General features: G+C 35.3%; 1 protein-coding gene across 2 annotated transcripts; it reads right to left on the minus strand.

Moving 5' to 3' along the window:
* Positions 1-2,910: 2,910 nt before the first annotated feature.
* Positions 2,911-15,314, minus strand: TP53RK_1 (TP53 regulating kinase; the record flags this gene model as incomplete). Of its 2 annotated transcripts, XM_035730708.2 has the most annotated exons (9): positions 15,209-15,314; positions 15,116-15,179; positions 15,007-15,074; positions 14,871-14,976; positions 12,661-12,825; positions 9,178-9,351; positions 7,719-7,988; positions 4,848-5,558; positions 2,911-3,315 (listed from the first exon to the last, which is right to left on the minus strand). In XM_035730708.2, the coding sequence occupies exons 4-9, from the start codon at positions 14,970-14,972 to the stop codon at positions 2,911-2,913; spliced, it is 1,827 nt and encodes a 608-aa protein (XP_035586253.2). In that variant the 5' UTR covers positions 14,973-14,976; positions 15,007-15,074; positions 15,116-15,179; positions 15,209-15,314. The 2 variants fall into 2 exon arrangements, with proteins under 2 accessions (XP_035586253.2, XP_051074318.1); XM_051208911.1 differs by lacking the exons at positions 2,911-3,315; positions 4,848-5,558 and adding an exon at positions 6,741-6,962 and having other exon boundaries at positions 12,673-12,825; positions 14,871-15,074; positions 15,116-15,314.
* Positions 15,315-19,683: the final 4,369 nt, after the last annotated feature.

A 19,683-nucleotide genomic window follows, 5' to 3' on the forward strand; every position in this document is an offset into this window, starting at 1 on the left:
TCCCATGCCCGATATATTAGTTGTCTTATTTAATATTCAGAATTTCAATTACAAATTACATCTTTACATATTCTAAGAAGTTCTCCTGATTCATAAGTTTGTCCTAATGCACTACACACAACTACTCATCCTGTTTATATTACACCTCACCAATTTCAAGTTATGATTGGTCTCTAGTGAATAGAATGAATATCTGTTTCCCAGTAGAATATTTATAATTACCACTTTTCTGGTTGTATATATCAATCTCAACTACTTGCGCTATTTATCATGATTGCATTACAGCTACTGATATTAAAGTATCACTGGATGAGTGGCATAAACTGTTCTGAGTGCTGTCTAACAAAGGAGTACACATAGGCATAATATACATAAAGGGAATTGTTTTTAAATTTACATGATAAAGTTTGTTAGTGACATAGCAAGTTTTATTTCCGGATGTTCACAGAAAGCCCCACCTTAAAAACATCTTACTGACATTCAAACTGATCGAAACAGTATACTGGCTTAATCCACAATGAATTTTACCAAAAGCAAATTATATTTTATTCAACGCCAAAAACAAAGTTTCTTGACAGTCCATCAATCCCAAAGAAAAATATGTCAACATACTGTACCATTTTACGTCAGTCTGATATATTTAATTCTTCAATTTAACAATAACATATGGGCCTGCAACTCTTTTAGGGTTTCTGCCGGTCCCAAGCCCGGGTAAAAAAGCGGGTTGGGTATTGGGTCGGAAACCCCATCCCGTAGAAAGCAATCTTGCTAAAATAACGCCAACCAGAACAAACAATTTAAAACAAGTGAGCAGACTATAATACTCCACGAGGGGTAACAGGCGTAAGCCAGTAAGCTTGTGATCAGCTTTTGGAACTCATTCTAAATCATCTCTTTATATGAATTACTTCACCTGTAAATTTTCTAGACTCTGGAATAACCTACCACAATTTATCCGCACGATAAAAACACTCCCATTATTTGTTCGCTGCATCGATGCATACTGCTCCTCTGAAAATGAATTGAATGGTCTAGCGCCTTTAAGTGTATCTCATTCCACAAATGATATTTTAGGAACCTTAAATGTTTAGCCATCTTTATTAGTGAATTCCCTAAGTAAAACCACCCACTTGCTGTCAATATGTTAACACCGCCCCTAGCAAGTTTAACTAATTCGAATAACATAAACAGTATATCACTGTGTTACATGACACACGCATTTAGGTAGACCTTACTGGCATATTTTGGTAACTACTGCTTTGTTTTTCCGTGCTCTGTGTTTTCGTTCTAATTTCTCTAGTTGTAGATAATTATCATTATTTCGATCTGGCACACGAATTGACCTTAAGATATGGATCTGATATCTGGTTAAATAATGTCAGAGGACATTTCTAGTGAATTCGTTAGGAATATTTATCATTCAGTAAAGAATAACCATGTTCAACGCTCATTAGTGATTATCAGTCTAGGGTGAAAATGATATTTTAGTATGAAGGGTAAACAATTTTAGATTGATTCGGTTGATGTATAACAGATTAAATGTTTACTTTATGGTACATTTGATGTCGTTTACAATAAAGAAGCTGAGATGGTAAAAGCAGAAAACTAAACTGTTCTTGGAAACTTTTATTAAATAATAACAACCTAACTATTTCAAGTCCCTTGACCATGAATATTAGAGGTTTGAATGATGGACGATATAGTTATATATATATATATATATAATTGTGAGTAAACCCAGGTAGGTCAGAGTAACGTCCTTTCCTTCGGTCATGTTGACAGTAATTTTGTGTTATTAGGATTTTGTAAACTATACTATCTTTTAAGTTACATTCATTAAGGTAACGCTGCATTTATCCAATTTATTTCCATATCTCAACACAATTAATAGTATGTACTCAATACTCACCTACTTTTAAGCAGTTACATCTTAACTATATCTACGAATAACGTTTACTATAAAATTTGTTTTGTACCTTCCAACCTTATTTACCTCTACCTCACTGTTTTGTAGTCACTATACTTATTAATGTTCAGCAGTTGATTTTGCTTTCAATAATTTTAGAAGTCAAATGTTAGTTAATCACACAGCACCCATAATACAACATGCTTATTCACCAGGTACTTGGGTATGTACTACACCCTAAATATGAGGGGTAATGATACTAGCCTGTTTCCTAAATCGAAGTAGGTGTATTTGAGCTCAAACCTGGAACTTAGTGGTGGATGTCGGACGTCTTAGCCGCTGACCCTACATCCCAATGAACTACTGATCCCAAGTATTTTTATTATCACTAATTCGTTATCGTACTTGTAATGGTATTTATTCTGAGACTACTGTTCAGTGTCGATAGTTTATATTACTTAACGAAGCTGTTCAAGTTTTTGAAGCCGTAGCAGCTCAAATGGCTCGGTGATAGCATCTCACTGTGAAGCTAGGTGAGGCGGGTTCTAATACCTCAGAAAGCATCAGTTATCACAAGATTGCAGGTATACCTTGTTAACGAGCATAGAATATTACGAAACCTAGGTTCAAGGTTTCTTGTGGACGACCTACTTCAACTATTTATCATTATTTTCTTACTAATTGCTAGCGAGCGTTTAAGACAATATTATGATATTCTACGGGTTCTAGTGCGTATCCTAAATTTCTTATACACTTACTTCGAAGGAGGTACGTTCTATTTGGCTGCAGTTTGATAGTGTGACAGACGTTTGGATACATCACGATTCGAATTCCGTAAACCCTGACTGATCATGTTATTTTCATTAGTGGCTTTGTATCCAAGAAAAGAAATTGGATTAGAGTCGTCAAACGGGTCCAGAAATTATAAAATACAATTATTCAAATAATGTACATGTATGATAATTTGCAGAAAGTTATCACTTAACGCACCCACAAAGTGCGATTCAACCGATCATCAGACGTTTTCGACCACGAAGTCGAACGTCCTCCAATTTATTTAAAATTTCTTTGACTTCGTGATCTTGTTTTTCCAAATGACCACGTGATTTTGCATTATCATGTTTAGACTTTATCTGTCGATCATCCAGTATTGTCGATACATAATTATCCCGGTAGGACTTTATAATTAAATTCAGAAGCGATTCTGGAGTATTTAAATCGGCGTGGTCAGTGGTAATTTTTGACAGGGCTTTGTGATCAAGGCCACAGGTTAAGGCCCGTTCAAACACATATAGATCTACAGCTTTATCTTCTGCTAAACGTTGTGAGGTTAATCCAGAAGAAGAGCTTGAAAGTCCAAAATCTATAGGAACGATTCGAAAATCGGATTCTTTGTTACAATTATCTACCTGAAATTATGGAGAAGTGTTGAATTAAGGAGGTTAGTATTAAAAACAGTGTGATTTAACATATTCATTGATCAAGTGATAATACAGAGCAAGGAATGAATCAAATAACAATAATTTTCTAAATTTATATCCTACGACTCCATGATGTAATAATTTACTGATAGTGTTACACTTGGTAAGCATTTAGCTACCACTATATCAAAATCGAATTTCATAAGTAAATCAGAATGTTGAAACTGAACTAGTGATATACCTCTTACCGGTGTCATCAGTTTCTTCTTTTTCAAGTTCGTTTAAAGGTAGAAAGCGATCGTAAGTATAGGATTTTACTTCTGGAATTTGTTTCAATTGCGTTAACATGTTCAAAGCATGAACATTAGACATAGCTGGATTTTTGACACCCGTAATTTCTGTATCCTTAGTTTCAGAGCAGTTGATCAAAAATCATTCTGTGACAATCATCAACAACTATTATTTATTTTTATATTTAAACATTGTTATGACTGGTCGTCGCTAATTGTTACGTCGAAATCACTTTATACTTATACTTTTAAAACAAAGAACCACTGCAATTTCGCCGACGCAAAGTAAGAGTACTAAGACTGTTACAAGCAAAGATTTGTTAACCACAAAACACGATGATCCTAGTCGAATACACTCATTTGTATGTTAATTGTACACTAATTTTGACCATGAATTATGATGAAATCACACATAAATGTTTATACAAAGGGATTTCGAAATAGATATGCACCAAACAAAGTAGTTATCGTTGAATGTTTATGTGGGCTAGGATACTTCCCAGGTGCCCAAACATAGACAAATGGTTTTCTTAAGGGGCCAATCCCCGAGCCTTTGACACAGAGATCTAATCCACAGGGCAGTGAAGCGACGTTAGGAGATGCAGTCCAATAGTAACCGGTGACCAACAATAGGTTCATATCACAATTGTCCCCTCAGAGTCCTTAACCCCATGTGCACCAATGGTTCAGAATCAGGGTTTTCCAACTCCTCTAAGTTGGTCCTCCGTACCCATCAATTTGGTTAAAGTGCCCCTGTCACGAGAAGGCAGTCAGTAGAACTTTTCTGCGAGTGGCTATATACGCGTGGTCATATGAAAGTTTTGAGGAGAGCGAATCCTCCCAACGCTCGGGCATACCAGGGCATTTAGAGGCATCATCTACACCATCACTACCAGGACAAAAGATGAAACGTCGCGAACTGCGACCTACTTTCTGACAAACAAAACACCATTGTCAATGAAATACAAAACTTATGTTATGAGTATTTGTAAGTAAAATATTACTAATTTGTTATCCTAAGTGATGAAGTGTCTGTGAACACACCAGTAATCTATCCATAAAATACCTGATTTTGTTTTTTAACCAGTGCATGGATGTAATCGGTGTACAGAATTACATATGATACGAAATATATACAACACTTGATTTTTAGCAATGCAGTTACTCAAGTAAATGGCAAATCATAATTGAACTAAAAGAACAATATTATAAAAGCTTGCAAAAAAATACCTGTTGAACCAGAATATTGGACATAGTCAAATCACCATGTATTATATGGTTAGAATGTAGCTGAGCAAGTAGTCGACCTAATGCCGTTGTTAAATTTCGCAATCGTGAAGCTGTTTTCTCCTGGATATCCATGGTACATAAATCTGATGCAGTTGCTAGAGAAGATAAGTTTTTAAACCAGTCTTGAAGTGTGACAGCATCTGGACCAACTTCACCGAGCCAAATCCGACGTCGTCGAACATCAACTAGAAGGACTGGAGGGACATCTATTCCTACTTCTCTACAACGCAACATCTGTCTGACTTCAGCTCGCATTCGCTGCATTGACAAAGTGGCATCCAATGTACTATGACGATACCGTTTGACAAATCTTTCTTTAATAATACATGGAAAAGTATATGTTGAATGGAACAACTTAGTGCGATAGATTCGTGCTTCTGCTCCTTGCCTGACTAAAGTCTCAAGTGACAAGGCATTTAGAACTGAGTCAGATAGTAGATCTGGAAACAAATCTGGATTAGACATGTAATATTCTGCAAGAAAAATAAAAAAAGGATGAACTACGCACAGTTGCATCTCGGGAAGCTTTCTTTTATTTGATTTCAATTTCTCTAATCTAATCACAGCTTTCACCTGAAAATTTATCGATTCACGTATATTTATACGTACTTTCTTGAACCGATGTCCTGACGTACTTGGTTTTAGAAATGACTGTTTATTTGCAAAGATAAATATCATGATGCACAGAAAAAAGGTAATCCTTAAGGTTAATAGATTTTCATTTTTATACTTCATGAGAATGTTCATTATACTGGCAAAAACATGAAATCACTTTTGAACTTAACTAAATGGAATTCTGCCGTAACGCACGAGAAAAAGCTTCATACGACGCGATAATCACCCTCCAACTATTGTACCAGTTATTCCTTATGAAGTTAAATAACCATTAACATTGTGAAATACTGGATACACAAGCTAAATTACGTACTGAAAGATCATTCTAAGTTAAATTTCCTAAAGTTAATCAGATCTACGTTACGTATTAAAGCTTATTTTAATATAAGAATAGTTTCTGCTTATAACTATGCTTTTATGAGTTAGCTCACATTAAGCTTACATCAACCCTATGGAGTCAGTAAAAGTAATGTGGTCACGACAGCGAGTAACATGATATCCGAGGAATTGACCCAAGACACAGATAATGCAAATAAAAATCACTTATCAGAACCATGTTATATATTAGTCCAATACACTCAAAACCAGCAAATATCTAATCAAATTGTTCGAAGTGTATTACACACATATATTACATAGTTCCGATGAACTTTATCTTCTCATTTTATCGCCTAAATTTATCAAAGGGACTGTTTCAAGATTTAGAAAAGATAGCCGAAAACTCCCAAGATGTCACGTAAAACAGAAAGTTTGGAATTGACTGTTATTGTTTGCTTATTTTTAATCACTAGATAGCATACTTGTTACTCAATGGTACCTGCAAAATATTACAAAAAGAATTATTCATGTCAGTAGTCATGGAGTAAAAATTTTACGTTTGTCGTAAATCAGTCCGATTGGAAAAGTCCATCATCAATTTGTTGTCTTTAACGCGACATTAGTATCCGTTATTCATCTCATATTAGCTAGCAGGGTAATTCTCAAGTGATATATATATATATATATATATATATATATATATATATATATATATATATATTACTTTCACGAAAGCCGAGATCACCGTAAAAACTAATTGAATAGTTAACAAATTAAAAAGATATTAAAATTAGTTTACAAAAAAGTATTCAACGGTATAATTGAATATTGTTAACTGAAGCAACATAGATCAATCCACATCACAAAAGGAAATCCATGGTGAATGCAATAAATAACATATTTTTGTTAGCAGATATATATTTTATCTAATATGAAGACAATACAAATGTGAAAAGTTAAATGAATAAAGCATATAGAACGTAAATAATCATTGATAATATGAATATTCAGAAGATTAATATATTTCGAGGAAAATGCTTGTGTTGAAAGACATTACCAATCGAGAGCCTTTAGAAATTCATCTTCTGTGATTTGTAAGCACTTAGAGGCTTCGATTAGCATCTGGAAAAAGAAGCACACAACAATAATATGGACAATATAAATATGAAAGGAAAAGAATCTAATTGGCTTCAATAACACACTACAAATATTCATTTGAACAGAAAGAATTTCATGCACTAAACGACTGACATCTAAATATTTTTAGGCTATTAGAGTATAAAATAAAAAAGTCTTGCTTATTGTACAAAAAACCATCATGAATATGCAGTTTATTCAGGTAAGGTTATCTAACCACTAGCTCAATAAAATGGACAGGTTATTGTATTACTTTTGATAACAAAGGTAAATTATGATTACATTTCAAACTCAAAATAATGGGAAAAATGAGAGAAAATTTAAGTAAATTAGATTAGATTTGAAAAAATTGTTCTAGAGTTCATTAAGTTTATCATCAGTTAAAACTGAGCATTAAACTCCGTAGGCTTGTGCACCATGTGATGCAAATGTATTATAACCCTTATCATTTACCCATCACTTTAAATTTGCATAAAGCCGATAACGAACCATAGCTGGATGTGCTACTTGTTGGTTGCACGAATACACAAATGACAACTTAAAGCACTGATAAATAGAGGATGATATAACACTGTGGCATACCACAATGCTTGGTAAGGCATAAGAAACTAGGTAGGAGATAAAAAGAACTGACAGTGGTTTCAGCAGTAAAAGATAGGAGGAAGGGGAAATTTAAACATAACAAAATATGTTCACGAAGCAAATGTTTCTATCTATTCAAATAAATAATTATACTCTTACTTTTTGTCTGCGCAATATATCGATCAATTTCATTTGCTTTTTAAATGTTGAAATTAACTCGGATTTTTGCTTTTCTAACCGTTTATTTTCAGCCATTAAATCATCCATATTATGACGCATAGATCCAACGCTCTCACGTGTAGATGAACGGACCTTCTCTAATTCAGCTTTATAACGGTCAGATTCTTCAATTGCACGATTAAGACGTGTAGTCAAAGATTTGATTTCGAGAACTTGCTGATCAGAATTACGTTTAAGTGAATCATAATCCTGTTTAAGATAAACGAAATTCAGTTGGTTTTAGTATGATGAAATAGAAGTCCAACAGGTATGTGAATGAGTACATAACAATTAAACTTCTACCTGAAATTTGTACTTATGATATCGTTCAGAAGAACGATGAAAGCTCCACGACCAAACCATCCAGCTCAGAGAACAAAACTCCATCAAAAAGAGGTATATAGTTTTGAAGTAGTCGGGAATAAAACTTAAATAATACGTTCGAAACATTAATAAAACTGTTTATAGTTCATGTTTGTCGTTAGGTTCATGTTAAATATTATATTTTTATTATTACTAACAGTAGTACAAATAAGGGAATTTTGTGCGTTTATATCATTATTTTTAGTTTAGATTACCTAGTGTCCGAAACCTCATAACTAGTCACACAAACACAAACCTATTAAAAAGAAAGACTCAAGCGGAAGTTAGAAGAAAATTACAGACAATGGGGATACTACAGAACGCTGGTTACAAATAACTCCATGAATACATAAACCCAAAAAGTTATCCCCCATCAAAATTCACAAATGCACACAACATACTCATGAGTAGCTAAATACATCTGCATGAAAATTCAAAAAGACACACAAGGCTAGGTAGAATGTTTTACAAAATGAATCGATTTTGAAACCACAGAAGACGCACCTTGATCTCGTTATGCTAGCCTACGTTATGTTTGTATGTTGTTCCGAAAGAATTTTTAATCACTGCTTCAGAATATCTAATAATACAAGAACTATTTCACTAATTAAACAAGACGTACTTTCTTCCGAAAATACACGGACCAATGAATAGATGAATAACTGAGAAAATGTTGACCTGAAAATTTTAGGCATTATCATCGCGAACCAGCACATTTTGTTTCAGTTCAAATTAGTAGCTAAGTATCAGCTTTTGAAATTGATTTTGTGTAGGCGTCAGTGATACTTTGTAGATGCCTACATTGACAGTAGGACGAAGTTTAAACTGCTCATACAGTGGTAACAAGTTAAGCGTTTAAACGAAAAAGCTGTCACTTGATATATCTACTCTAAAATTTGCCTTTTATTAAAACTCTATACAAACGATATCACATAATGATGTAAAATGTATCTTAATTGATTAGTCTGCATAAGATCATAGGAAACAAAAACGAAGCAAAGCACAACTATGAAACATTAACTGGATAATAATATACCTTCTTGTAATTAGTCTTCTCTGTCTCTAGTTCATTACAGTGAACGCGTGTTTCGCCCAAGCTTTTTTTCATTTTCTCTAACTGAGATGAATGTGCAGATGTGACTCGATGTAACCGATTACGTTCTTCTTCCAGTTCTTGCATACGACTTTTCATTCGAACAATTTCATCATTCTGAAATGAAGATAGACATTTGCCCGAGAATAAAACAAAAATTAACGTAGAACAAAAGATCATAAAATTATAGAGACGAGACAAACAGAATCAAGAAGGTGACATTTAAGCTTTTGTGGCGAATTTAAATATCACGTGTAACGAACAGTAGAAATATCTTCATATTGTGCTCAGAACGTTTAATATAATAATTCAGTTTCTGCGATTATAGAGTAAGAATAATATTGCTAAACTTACCAAACTCAGTTCTTTCTTAGTAGACTGAAAGTAACAAACAACTCGACACTATACCTAAGCTCTCAACACTTTATCCTTAAAACAAATATTAATTTACTGACATTATATTTTATGGACAAACCAATCAGATAGCAATTATTAGATTTTTGTGAGAAATTTATTCATATCCAAATGCCTAAAAATCAGTTCTGTTTTATGGTTGATAGAAGCCCGTACTGAAAACATCTCGATCCTCACCATAAATATACAACCCTGACCAAGAAAAATGTGGGGGGACTCTTAAGAATCTATTTCAGTCCCTATAAGGGATTGAAGAGACGGATAATCGAAATCCACAAGGACGACTTTATGTTTTTTTATTACCAGGTAGATTAACCTGTAGAAGACTTCTACAAATTCAATAAATATGTACAATCTGCTTACATTTTGTAGTATCATTGTCTTCGTTTTCATAAACTACGCACTTACAAAAGCGGTTTTCTGATAGACTAAGAACTGGTTGGAAACACGTTGCGGTTTTTTAGGTCATCTCTATACCATAATCACCCGAAATATTTGCTAAATACACTCTAGTCATACCAAATAATGATTTTTTGAAGACAGTGAGGTATAGGAAATGACACTGAATATACACAAAAAGTAAAATAATCCGAGAAAATGCTATGATGCATGGTAATGAACGAACTAATATTAACAGTGATCACTAAGGTACCAAACAGATTGGTAACGTAGATAGTTGGTAACCGTATTGCTTATTTTACACGTTTGCTAGCAGTGCTATTTCTAACGGGATATAAAATTATTCAGTTAATTATAAAGAATGTATAACTGGGCAAAGATGTACACCAATACAAGTTACCACGACAAATCAGAACAGCGAGAGGAATTTGAAAGTAATAGAAAGAATTCAAAAAACAGTATGATCAACAATAAGAAAAGATCATACAGTTTGAAAAGAAAGATTGAGCTTGTGGAGTACAAAGTATGAAATAATGTTGGAAATCAAAATCCAAGGGAAGACAAAGAACGGATGCATGTGCCGCACTGGAACCAATATTAGACGTATCACCTAAGACCTACAATCACCGAAAACGAAGTAAACCATAGGTTGACAACAGCTACATCTATCCCTCATGTTTTGATATTTGAGCTTACATTAGAGGCAACAGTGCTTGCAAATAGATATATTGTACAGCAATTACCAAGATCTGTTTAGGATAATCAGAATTCGTCAACCACCAACTCATCAGAGCCGGTGATGCTTTTAAAATAAGTGAGGTGGTCAACGCATCCAACTACTTTATCGAGTATGATCATTTTCGAACGATCGATGAAGCCATTGGAGAATGGTTGATCGTATGAATAGTAAGTAATGTTAGGAAGTGAAAAAGAAAGCTGATTGCGATGAATTAGAGTGCTGTTACAGGTATTATAGTTGGAATGAGCGATCTAGGTAGATGCAGACTACTTGGTTAGGGTCGGCGCAACTATCGTAACCGGTGTTTGGAGACGTTGGATGAAATGACTCAGAATTATTCGTAATGGAGCATTCACTTTTAGTCTTCTTCAGACGCTGCGTCCCATAATGTCATACTCTTTTACTCCTTACTGTACTTCATCTTTTCTACTACTAATGATACTTTTACGACCTCTATCCTGGAATTTGTCTCGCTGTGCTTATCTAATGTGACAACTTGAACCGATGCACATATAAATAATATTCCACGGTGCATATGAGTAGCTGATCAGAGGTGAGAGGGCAGTTGTCATTTCCCAGTCGATAATATCATGTAAAGATACTTCCTTCTGAACAATTTACAAAATATCCTAAAATTCAAAATTACAGCTGACAACGGCCTATTCTCTGTCCCATTACATCTAACCAGAAAAAAAAGTAAAAAATAAACACTAAATACTGTAAGTTACTAAAACAAATCAATGATAAAGGTGTAGATTATATGAATAACTAAGGGATACTGAGATATTGGAGACCATCTGTTGATGATAATACCCGAACCAGTACTTCCACATTTTGTTTAAAGATTGACGTTTGATGGTAGGATTTGGATTATCCTGCTACTGACATTTTAACTGAAATCTGACGAGCTTTAGTAAGCATGCATGCATCCTGTGCGAACTGCTTCAATAAAATTATTATCGGACAAGTTTATATAGATGGACTGTAGTTGTAGTTCAATCCAGGACAAGCATTTCGTCCTATAGGAGACACGTCCTCTGGATCCCAGAGTCAGTGCTTTTTCCGAGACTCGAACCCAGTACATTCCGCTTTAAACGCCATCGCGTTATCAATAAAGGAATAACCCAAAACTATATCAACTTGAATTAAGACTCATAGTTGCTGTAAAAGTTAGTGGTTACTAGGACTCAGTAGCCAAGTGGACAACGCGATTAAGTTTTAAGCAAACGGTACTAGGCTCGAATCTTGAAGTGAAAATCAACTCTGGGATATAAGCCTACCCAGCCGACGAGCCATTAAGGGACGAAACGCGTCTTAGGTTCCACTGTTGGCCATAGTCCATCTATATAAAAATGTTGGTAAGACATATTTTAAATTCGGTAGCTTTCAAGGGAAGCATAATATTTCGAAACGACTCTCTAGACAGATGCACTGCAAAAAGCTACGATTTTATACCATAAATCCAGATGATAGAAAATTAAACACCGTAACTGCACTAAAAATAAGATAAACTGGTAGGTACTGAGAAAATCCTCTTACATATAATCCAGGAAATCCCAAATATTTAGGTATGAAATAACACCTTAATCCTGCGTTTATTCTCGAGGGTAGATAGTATGCACGGTACATAAAACTTTAAATAACATCACTGGCGCGTTGCCACATAGGTTTCGGTCGTTTCCTAATGTACCTTACTTACTACTATAAAAAGAACTTACATTCGCCTTGTCGTACCAAACTGAGTTACTTTCTAGTCGCTTAAAAGATCTAGAAATATTATACAAATATACAAATCACTGAAGTCTACATTAAACACTCTTCTAGCTATTTTAGGCTAATGATACCTGTAAAAATATAAGTAGCTTAAAAATAACGATTAAACGAACTTGATGAGTCATCTGTGAATTGAGCTTTTGATTTTCTTCTAATAGTACGCGGACTTTCGCTTTCAAATACCGATTTTGAGCTTTCAGACCTAGACCTTCAGTAGGTTCTGGAAGAACATTTCGGTCGTTTATTTCATCCTTGCCTGAATAAAGCTGAAGCGTAGACAGCAAGAGAAAAAAGAGTTACAGGGAACCAAAGTATCTCATCAATTGGCTGTATAACACCATATTTAACGACTTGATCTATCGAAAAATCTTATTTTGATACAGGAATGTGAACTTAATTTCTATTTTACCAACTACTAAACTGAGTTGGGATGAGAAGTAGGAGAAAAGATAAGGTTAAGTAAACAGGTGAACTCTTGGTAAGAGGTCAACTTTAAAACCTTTATGTCATAACAAAAATAAGAATAGTATGGGATATATGTTAAATAAGAACTTTTGATACAGGTTTCGTTTATGCACAATTCATTTTAACGTTTAAGGACATAATCGAAGTAATTAGCCACTTATTTCTACTCTGATCTGCTTGATGACACTTAAACCACTGAATTTGATGACCTTATGGTGATTAAATGAAATGTACTTGTGTTGAGTTATTATTCTTAATTCACGGATGAGTATCTACATTAAGAGTTACCATTCCTATTTTATCCACTGTTTCAGAGTTAGTAAATAGTGTTAGTTATGGATAATACATGAGTGAGCCACTGAAGCGTTGAGTCAGTGTAAAAAAACTGTAGAGGCTGGTACTATGTTAAGCCCACATAGGTTATTCTAGCCTCTGGACAGACCAATCTATTCAATCTTCTCAAGCCACATTTTTACCCCATCACTTATCCAATTATTAACACCGACATTTTTATATGGACGTATATGCGTTAATCACTTGCCCTAATCATTGTGTCTGTAACTAATTTTGGCTGAATATAAATATTGAGTCATGCTTGATAGAAACGAAAAGACTGACTCGCCTTCTGCACTGTACGTCATTTTGTTTTGTTTCACTTTCTCCTCTTTGCTGCCTCCACTCCGTCTATCTGGATCAACGATTGTGTGAAATATACGCATTTAAAATCCATTCTCATCCCGTTATTCACTAACGCGATTTAAGTCGATAATCATACACGGGGATAGCTGGAATGTATATTTCGATAACGATCATTTGTCAAGTTTTGGGTCACTAAAAGCCATCAAGTCACATGACATCTCTCTCCGTTCTTAAAGTTGGTGTCTGCCTTAGGTTAACGATTGTCCGAACAGTGTTACCTATCTAAATAGGAACTAAAACTACTAGACAGTCACTACGTCCAAATGCCCAGCTTTATAGATAAGCCAGAAACGTTTTCAGTTCAGTAGAAGAACAGTTAAGGATAACGATATCTTTTTCCTTGCGAGTCCCTACTGTGTCGTCTAATGGAATGGAATTAAGATGACTATAACTGGAATTCCGTCTGTCATTCTACTTTCATCCTTAGTGTTATACCTACAGCAGTAAGATCAGGAGAATTCGCTACAGCGCTTTTAGATACCGATAGAGCGAAATGTGTAGGATCTTCACGATAGCTAGGCGAGGTCAGGTGGATATCCATGATCGGGTTGTAATGTATGGGTTTTAAACGGACAACATATAAATGTAACGGGATCCTACATTCCTGCCAGTGAAACTTGTCCTATTTAAAGTTCAGATATTTAGCAAAGAGCGTAGTTTTAAAAAGCTAAGACAAATATTTTGCAAGCTTAGGTTGTTTGCATTAGCTGAGTATGCAAAAAAATAACATTAGAGGACCGATAACAAAAGAAAAGCGAACTTTAAGATGAAGGGAAAGAATCAACACTTGGAAGTAAGGTGAGACTATGATTTATGGACATTTGAGCGACGCTGAAGTGACTTTCAGAAGACTTACCTATTTACTAGTATCAAAAGAGATGATTTAGGATTAAGACCTCGACTTAGAATTTAAAGTTGAGAATTAAAGTAGGGTTTTTCATTGCGAAATAGCATCAGCTATATCGCCGAAATGGTGTTTAACTAAATAGATGAACTTTACTCCAGAATCCAAGACCTGCTGCCCTTAATGTCAATGATTCATCTGTAAATTATGTTCTCTCCGAAAATAATACTTTGTTATTCACAACTCAAGCTAGTATTTCTTTACACCATAAAAAGATAAACTAACACACAACTTAAAACAAACCTCGTGGTTAAGTTTGGGTTCGTCAACAAGAGAACTTATTCCGTTTTCAACTTCACAGTTATGTTCAGAATCTCTCTCCAGAAAGTCACTCTTTTCTGTCATAGGACTTGTGCGAAATTATAGTTTATATAAGTACCTGTAACATTCTGGATTTTGATTTCGCTGGATATACGAGCATTCACCAATGCCCTGGGCTTCCTGAGCCTAATACGTTATTTAGTAAACGACGGTAACAAATAAACTACAAGTATTTTGCCTGCGCTTCTCAAAAGATCATTTGTTTTGGCCTCCAGCAAAGAGTTTATATGTCTTGAAAATAAAATAGCAGTAACTTGTACCTATAGTTATATTCTTTATCCAGACATCCACTCCCAGGATTCGCCAATGCTTCACGCACCAAGGAGCTCATGAACAGCGGGGTCGCGAAGGTCAACAAAATACGTATTTGTATTGCTATATTTAAAAAATACGACGTTTTCTTTTTGAGCTCAGAGCCAATTAAAAAAGCAAAAAAGGGTGATTTTATCTTTCTGAGCATGTAGTTAGTGCTCAAAATACTCCACTATTAGAAAACAAGTTGACTATCTTAAAATACACAGAGCTTGTAATGTCTAGTACAAATCAACACTCATATGATTCATCCAAGCTTCTGTACAGACCATAATAATCCGGACAGAACGCAACACCTAGTAATTTCTACCTTCATAATAACTCTTTTCTTTTCACGGGAAATTGTGGCCTACATGTGTGAAGAAATAACATCACTTACAGTAGGGTTACTTTCTCTCGGGTGCTGAATTTCAGGGGATTTAGATAAGTTTATCGGCAATGGGATAATTTTAACGTCAGAGATTTGTTCAGAATCAGCCTTGATTCAAGATTCAGATGCGTCCGGTACCTTGATACTAGTGGTCTGTAAATAAGTAAAGATGAATGATGGCTAGAAGTGGAATCTAGGATGCGCGTTTAGTTCTTTTTAGACCCGTCGGCTGGATGAGCCTGTAGCTAGATGGATAGGACGATGGAGTTTGAAGAAAACGGTACTGGGTTAGAGTCCCGGGTTGAACATCAACTCTGAGATTCAGGTACATCCAGCTGACGAGTCTCGAATAGGATGGACCGTGAGTACCAGGTTGAACTGCTGGCCACCGTCCATTTTTGCTTATAATATTTTTGACTTAAGACCATTTCGAGGCATTTCGGAGTCCAAACTCACGAGAATGCAGAAAACAACCGAACTGTGTGATAATACGGAGGCTGCATTCAACCTTGACAGTACCATTTCTGCGTTATTTCGTACGCTTCTGTACACTAGTATGGTAACACATTTGGAACGTCATTCTATCAACTTCAAGGCCCAGCCATAAGGTTTTCTTAGTTCCACATTTTCGTTTATAATTGCTGTAAATTCCCTTCGTCATTAGACGAAAGCACATTTTATGTGCTTACTGAACCGTCGGCTCACTTATCCACTTTTTGTTTCTTCTTCACGATCCTCTCACACACTGCTCTTCACACTCTTCTGACAGATAAAACAACCTCAGACTGGATGAAGATCTAACAAAAGCTGAACACAACAGTATATCTATTTATAGACCAAGTATTATGTTCTGATTATATGAACCACGAAGCGTGTGACTGAGAGCTCTAAAGGCACACAACTATTGAAAATCCGAGAATTCTGTATCTTATATGACGATGGATAAATAATCACAGGAAGCCTCCCAGGATGTTCGTCAGATAACAAATCCAGATACGCGACTTTAAGCAGGGAGTTTCTGACCGTGCATTGTAACTCTTTCGATACTTTGCACAATTCATTATATCTAGGTGTCTGAGTATTTCTAAGGTTTATGCGACAACGATTTTGTAGTTCTAAAATGAATTAAGACATTAGGAAGTGGGAATACTGCCGTGTAAGTTGGTGAAACTAATAAACAACTGAACTTTGAAATTCCCCTAATTTAGCCTTCGGCTTTGATGTATGTTTTGACAGCGGTGTGACCTCTACCGCTTTATCTTCCCATATGTACTGACTAATTCACACTACTACTCCGTGTCGTAACTATGAAAACCCTTATCGCCTACACCATAGGGCGCTCTCGCTAAACAATGGTTTACTGGCTTTGGTTATTCGTTGTATATTACAGCCAATAATCGATCCCAATACTGATTCCGAAAAAATATTTGTCTATTACAAGCACAGTGGTTACATTGGGGTCTTTTTCAACTAAGAATCCATCACACTAAACAGAGTCAATATTATTTTCCACATTTGCGGTAGAATGAGATTTAACTGTAAGTGCACTGCAGCTGAACACATTCGTGCAACAGCAATTTGAATTCCGGGAAGTTTGTGGAATTTTAATCATCTTAAGTGAACACAGACTTTGCCTCCTAAATCAGCAATCCTACAAACCCCAAATTCTATGTCACTCCTCACGCTCTTGAGATATATGGAACAAGTCTTTGAACGCACAGTCCTCGATATAGCTTATAAAGTGTTCCACAATGTTAAAAAAAGAAACCAAAGTATGGTACCACTAAAAATTTAAAAATGGAGAATACGAAGTCTCTCTGCTTGTAAGGAGGCCTCTTTGCAGATGATATACCCACCAAACCAAAAAAACTATGAGCACAAGAATATTAAAATCATTGACTTATTTTGGTCACATAGCGCTATTGTTGGTTGGTCCACAAATGGTTCACCAATGTGGAAGAATAATGAGACAGCTCAGAAGCATCAAAAATAAAAGTAGTTAATTTGTCGTGGTATTGATTCCCAACCACCCGATCTTGGGAGCTAAGTATATAATTACTGAGATTTACATTCCAGATGTAGTATCTAGAGGTCAAAAATGGTGGGCTCAGAAATTGTTGATTTGTGTATCATGACTCAGCCTAACAGACGTGGTCATTCTCTGTAATTCATAACTTTCCACATCGAATATATTATTTTGTCCCCAGCCGAAATATGTTCAGCAGAAGTACCTCACAATCTCCTGTCTACTACCAGTGGCCTTACATCTATGGAGCTTGCAATCCATCAACTGGTTAAGATAGCACAAAATAACAGCATCAAGGTGATTTGGATTCTTTCTTGTCTAGTTTTCATCATCTTTCTGCTCTCACGTACACTATTTTGACTTACAACTGATTTTATTTCTTCACCCATTGTCCTATCTATAACTCATTTATTCCTACGCCTTTCTCCCAACTTCGGTAAACGCCTGACCTTCGTCATACCCTCCTGAATAATGATAATCATGACAGTAATAATATATTCTCAGACAACAACATTTTACATGAGGCGTACCAGTTTACAAGGAATATCAAATTGTTAAGAAGGATACAAGTTTTACTTTAATAAGTGACTCAATTACGTCGACATATTATAGGGTACAGTGGTTATATAAACAATAAAATAATAATGTAAGACTCTAGTGTTTGATATTGGTTGGCACGCTTTGTGAAGATTGAGTTGCGACGAGCAACTGATGGTCGAAAATGTGATAGGATCATTCGGCAGGGAGTGAAACCAATTCAAGGTCACAGACACGAGTCAAAGAGGTATTTGGCATAAGGAATTGACATCAATACCATCACTTCGTGACATCCATCTTGACCATAAAGAGCAGTAATTTAACAAAATGTTCGACCTTACAAACATCTAAGCTCCGTGTTGCACACCTGGTTGGGATACACTGATTTTACTAGTTCTTTGTAAAACGCAAGTCAGATAGCTAGAGCCCCTTTATCGTGCATTGGATATAAAACTGCTATGAAGTTAAATAATGGTGTAAGAAATGATAATGACAGATAGCAAATCAAGCAATATAAAAGAAGAGTTTGGGGTTGCAAAATTTAAGAGTAAGACGATAAGTAATTAAAAGACACAATATATGAATGCTAGTAATAATGAAAAATTTTAAACTAGTAGAAGATGAACCAGGAAATCACAATAATTTGATACTCTGAACTTACTATGATCGACCATATGTGGGCAACACTCATAGGGTTGTTGAGTTATTAGCATACGAAGTGAACAGGTAATTCCAGAAAATATGTTAGTTACAGCATTCACATGCAATTTGAGGAATAGTATGCAAAATCTGAAGCGTAATTATGCATAAAATGTGATTAAATGGATTTTGAAGGTGCTAGATTTTGGGCACGTCAGATAGTTGATAGGACGAGCTAGTATGGACAGTGACGTGGCTTTCACGTAAGATCTTATGGATTAGGCAGTCAAATCATGACGAATCTACAGTTTCGGGATTAGATCTGTTATTATTAAAACAAAGATAAATATACTAATGCCGGCCTCAATTATAAATAATTTTCGCGTGACTTTCGTATTGAATCCGGCTGTAAGATTTAGGCGGTCATTAGCGTCGCTGCTGAAACGAAAATTTGCAACCAGTCAATCAAGATGTATCACAAAGCTAAGCTGGATTATTCACAGTGTATATACTTTGATGTCGGTCAATGATCTTATTCGTAAAACTAACAGTGACAATCGTCATTCGATGTATAGCAACTATCCCACAACCAATTCCGGTTATGGCAAATTTTGGTTAAGCATTTTTATTAACCTACTTAACAGACAATGTTAATTGAACAGTAACAATTGTTACTGTTAATTGGCGAATTTTTCTGTACCGTTATAATCACTGGATCATATAAAAGACTCTAGCTAAAGTGTTGGTTGCTTAAATATCACTCGATGATTCATCCTCCTCCCCAAGTATACTTGTACTCAAATCTCATTATTAGCTTTTTGCTTTACCTTGCTGCACCCTTATGTAATCTG

This window comes from Schistosoma haematobium, chromosome 1 (genome assembly GCF_000699445.3).
Source record: "Schistosoma haematobium chromosome 1, whole genome shotgun sequence".
Lineage (NCBI taxonomy): Eukaryota > Metazoa > Platyhelminthes > Trematoda > Strigeidida > Schistosomatidae > Schistosoma > Schistosoma haematobium.